Genomic DNA, 4,840 nt, shown 5'->3' on the forward strand with positions numbered 1-4,840 from the left:
CAAATGCCCTCATTCAGCCCCTTAAAGAGCAAATATATCTACTATGCGAGTGATTATATGGTCAATTCATCCACTATTTACACAGTTAAGCAAGAGCATTTGGGGAAATAATGGAATATTTTGGTTTTAGGGATATTTGCAGAAATACAGAAAAACAACTGGATTTTTCAGAGCTTTTCCCTACATTAACATTGGATTGCATGATTCTTTTCCACAGAATAAGGTTATAACTCATTTGAGTTTGTGGCCTAACTGCTGACAAAGAAAGCATGGATAGCTCTCCTAGATCCTCTAGACGACATGGCAGAGAACATTGCAACAATGCAAGGAGAGTGGGCGATTTAATCAAGCAAATAGAACATTTGGATCAATTATCGATCTCCACAGAACATGATTCTTGCTACCCAGAAAGCTCTCTTCGATTGAAAGAACCTATAGGAATGTTATCGGATGCACGTTCTACTTCAAGGGAAACAAGAATACTAGATCCTTCCATAATTCAGGTGAGGAGAGTCAATGCTTCGAGGAGGCTTCGACGCAATAATTCTGATAGTATATATCAAAACCAAAGTGTTGGACCCTTTTCTTCTGATTTAAAAAGGGCCTACTCAAAAAATAGGGTTCTGAATCATCAAGAAAGTCAGATGATAAACATGTGTGGAGGTAGACAATGTAGTGATCAGTGTTATGTAAAGTGTAGAAATGGTAAAGAAAGTGAGAAAGATAGTAGAGATGTTCCCCTGATTTCCTTGCGAGGTGAAGCAGTAGAATCCAACTGCTTTGGAAGATCTACTTGCACACCAGCAAAGCTATCGAGAGAAGGTGCGAGTTTTTCAGGTAATTTGACAGCTCAAACTTCCTTGCGTGACGTGCAATCTAGAGAGAGAAATTTAGGTAATTCGATACCTCACATATGCTCTCATGAGGTGCCATCTAGAGAGGGAATCGGGTTTTCAGGATGTGGGTCATCTGAGACTCATCTAGAAAGCAAGAAAAGCAATCGATCTTTGAGAAAATTCAGTTGTATGTCATCTGCTGATGTTCTTCCAACTCTCACTTTCACCACTGGTAGTAGAAATATTCCACATATTCATAATGGGCAGAAAAGAATCCAAAATTCCAGAGAATCAAGACAAGTTATAAGCTTTTTGGCGAGAAGCACAGGATGTGTTCCTCGCCAAATCTCACATAGAGATGGTTTACTTCCTGAAGCAAATAATTTATCTAACATGGAACAATCAGTTTCACCCATTGAATTATCATTGTTACCAGATTCAAATGATTGTTCAGTAAGGCGAAATTCCATTATTTTTGGTTCTATTATATCTAGTAGTACTGAAATGCAAGAGAGACACAATGATCATGGCAATGAAAGAAACATTAATACCCCAACATTTTCCTTAAATTCCTCAGAAGCTACCTCCCAAATATCTTTTGATGAAAATGGAGGAAAATTTGTTGCAGTTCATGGAAGAGATATTGTAAGAAACAGAGAAATGGATGTGGAGGAGAGAACAGAGGTAGATTCAAGGTCATCACAATCATCTATAAACATTAGTACTGGCTATATAAGCACTTGTGTCTCTTCTAACATGGTTGATCCATCATCATCGACCTCTAGGAATGGACACATTACCTCAAATTCCTTGTATGAACATATGCAGAATCACACAGAAACCCTTGAAGACATATCTTTCCCTTCATCTTGCATGAGTAGTCCTGATGGACATCAACCAGCGGATTCAAGTACTTTTCACAGTCAAGATTTAAGGCAAATGCTATCTTCTTCACAGTATTATCAAATGGGTTATCATGGAAGATCAGCAAGAGCAACTCAATATCGACCTTTCAGACGCTTCCCAGTGCGTTCTTATGAGGAAAACGAAGAGTACTTGACTTTTGGAGGGTCTTCTGAGGTGAGTCTATGGTCATACTATAATATTTTGAAGCAGAAAAACACCAAAGATTCCCACTTTTTGGGGTACTTACCAAAACATCCCGTAGTCAGAATACCCAATAAGTTAGGGGTAGTTGGCGTGTTTCTTATTGTGAACTGCTGAGTGTGATATGTACTTTCAGGTCCTATCAACTAGGGGTCATGTGGAGAGGGATGGTATATCTTACGAGGTCTGTTCATTTCATAACATTTTTAAATTTAAATGTCCTGGTATGCTTGGATTGATTATTGGCATTCCTAGATGTTATTGATAACCCTAATTTTGGACACTGAACAGCAAGCATTTATGTTGGAGGCAAACCTTCTTCTTCGCGGAATATCTTCATATGATCGACACAGAGATCTCAGGCTTGATATTGATAATATGACTTACGAGGTAACCTGAGCTATGCCCTATATGACCTACCTGTCTTTCTTTTCAGCCCATTATTAAATGTTCATTTTGCTACTTACCTTTGATTTGGCTCTGGCAAAATAATGCACGTGTGTGCTGTGTTTATTAGTTGAAATATTTTCAAGAAAACCCCAAATTACACTCAAATCTTACTTTGTTTTCTGCAATATCTTTTGTCCTCAAAAGAGAGAAAACGGGTAGAATTGACAATATAATTGCTCAAATGGGGGGCACACCAAAGGGCACTTGGAAAATAAAGATAAACTCAGATCCTATTTTAAATCAATAACTTGTTGTCACCTCCTCAGCCTTAATAAGATTGTCTTGCAAAGGGGTGTGCAATCCCTTTGTCTAATATCCTAAAGAGTGGTATAATATAACGAGAGAAATAACAAAGTGTGTGTTGGAGCTTGATGTCATATGATCAATACTCAAAATATATATGAGGCGCAACAGGGTATTGTAATTCTCAAGTAGATTTATTTTGACACATTTAATCTAGCAAACCCATTTCTCTGATACTTCTCATAGGTTGGCCTCCTATGATGAATCTCAAAACATGTATTTACTTCCCTGCTTCTACCCTAAAGCAGAGTTTTCTTGTCACGTTGAATTTAGAAATATCTATAACCAGTTTATATGTCGGTGGCAAAGAAAGAAATATTATTTGCCTCTTAAAGACAAATAGCAAAACTGCTTATGTTTTATAAATTATCAGCATAATCAATTTTTTGTAGCATTTGAGATTTTGGTCAAGATGAGCGGCATTTTAGCCTCTATGGTATGCTAAAATGCAATTTTTAGATGGCCTTCTTGGTAAATTTATTTTTGATGTAACTTGTTCTTGTATATATGGGCATCATGATTCAAAAACTCATCAATCTAAAACTTCTTTCAGGATCTCCTTTCGTTAGAGGAAAGTATGGGCTTTGTGTCAACAGGATTAGAGAAGGATATGATCTCCAAATGTGTTCAGAGTGAAAAATACCATGCAAGAAGAAATGATGCTCCCTGTCTTGTGTCAGATGGTATTGAAATAAATTGCAGTATATGTCAGGTAAAAATGTCTTGAAATGTGTGTGCGAATCAATGAAGTCAATGTGGTTAATTTGGTTCTCTTTTAAGGATGCGGTGAATCAATGCAGTAAAATATGCTGATTTAATTAAGAAAAAAATGCTTATTTAACTCATAAAATATGCTTCAAATCAGTGATGGATAATTCATAAAATATGCTTATTTAATTAAGAAAAATATGATAAAGCACTTTCTTTTTGAGTGTGTGAAGGAATGCTTACATTTGAAACCACAAATTTTGTAATGTTTTGTATTATCTGAGCTTCAAGTTTGAGTTTGCAAATTAATGCTTAGATTTGAACTTCAGTTTGCGATTCAAAGTTATGCGTATGATTCAATGAGAACTTTCATATGAAATCTTCACCGTAGACTTCCAATTTAGGGCCCTGTGTGAAAAAAATGATGTATTATTTCAAAGAAAATAAATGAATAAGGGAATCTTCAAATTTAAGACCTTGTATGAATCAGTGGGTGTGTATTATTTCAAACCGAAGCAATCAATGTATGCTCAAATTTAAGGTGCATAAGATACATTATGGTTGAGGTTATCATTTGGACTTTCCTTGCAGGAGGATTTTGAGGAAAATATTGTGCTGGGTCTACTTAAGTGTGGTCACAAGTATCACTTTACTTGTATCGAGCAATGGTTGCAAAGGAAAAATGAGTGCCCAATTTGCAAGACCACCGCTCTCTCATCTGACCCATAACATGAAATACTCTGTATTGAGAGTATGATGAGTGAAAAGAAAAGAGAACAAGCTTTTTCTTCTCAATCCAACTACCATTTGCTGACAACTTTATCGTGAGTGGTTGGGCGTTTCCCTATCCTTACCCCATTTGCTGAAAAGTTATCTTGATTGGCCGGCCACTCGTGTCCATTTATCAATTTATATACAAAGGTTTGCTTCCTCTTAATTGCTGTTATGACTAATTGCAAAGATGCATAAAATCTCTAAAAACACCATCCATCTATTCATGAAAGATTAATTCTAACCTTAATGGATATGAAGGTTTAGAGGATGATAATATATTCTTTAAAAAGGGAAATTCTTGGTTCACTAATGTCATCATTTTTATTAGCTTCCATTTTATCATTTAGCAGGCCTTGAGATCTAGATTCAAAGTTGTAACACTATTGAAATTAATATCTTGTAATATATTGTTTCTTATTTTCCTGTTGAAAAGAGCAATTGTATTCTCACTTAGAGAGGCTGTGTGCATGACCAATGACGTAAACGAACAAGAAAATCTAAAAGTGCTTATGATTTATTAATCTATTGCCCAAGGACTAATATATAAGCAATTAGGAATACATAGTTCCCATCAATGTTTACGAATTCATCAATTGTTAGATAATGTGCTCTTGTTGGCAACTTTCGTAGTTATTGTCCTAGGCGGTGTGCCTTTCTATAGC

General features: G+C 35.9%; 1 protein-coding gene across 1 annotated transcript in view; it reads left to right on the top strand.

The window, feature by feature from the left end:
• LOC147851020 (uncharacterized) overlaps positions 1–4,601 on the top strand; it is a 7,167-nt gene extending 2,566 nt beyond the window's left edge. Inside the window, exons 2-6 of the mRNA XM_087335495.1 lie at positions 218–1,916; positions 2,080–2,127; positions 2,235–2,333; positions 3,250–3,408; positions 3,996–4,601. Of these exons, the coding sequence (XP_087191621.1) occupies positions 270–1,916; positions 2,080–2,127; positions 2,235–2,333; positions 3,250–3,408; positions 3,996–4,133 (2,091 nt within the window). The 5' untranslated portion in view covers positions 218–269 and the 3' untranslated portion in view covers positions 4,134–4,601. The remainder of the gene's footprint in view (positions 1–217; positions 1,917–2,079; positions 2,128–2,234; positions 2,334–3,249; positions 3,409–3,995) is intronic.
• Positions 4,602–4,840: the final 239 nt, after the last annotated feature.

The sequence above is a fragment of the Azolla caroliniana genome, unplaced genomic scaffold, assembly GCF_043228905.1.
Source record: "Azolla caroliniana isolate FFs.n. ecotype wild unplaced genomic scaffold, voAzoCaro1.0.p SCAF_20, whole genome shotgun sequence".
Taxonomy (NCBI): domain Eukaryota; kingdom Viridiplantae; phylum Streptophyta; class Polypodiopsida; order Salviniales; family Salviniaceae; genus Azolla; species Azolla caroliniana.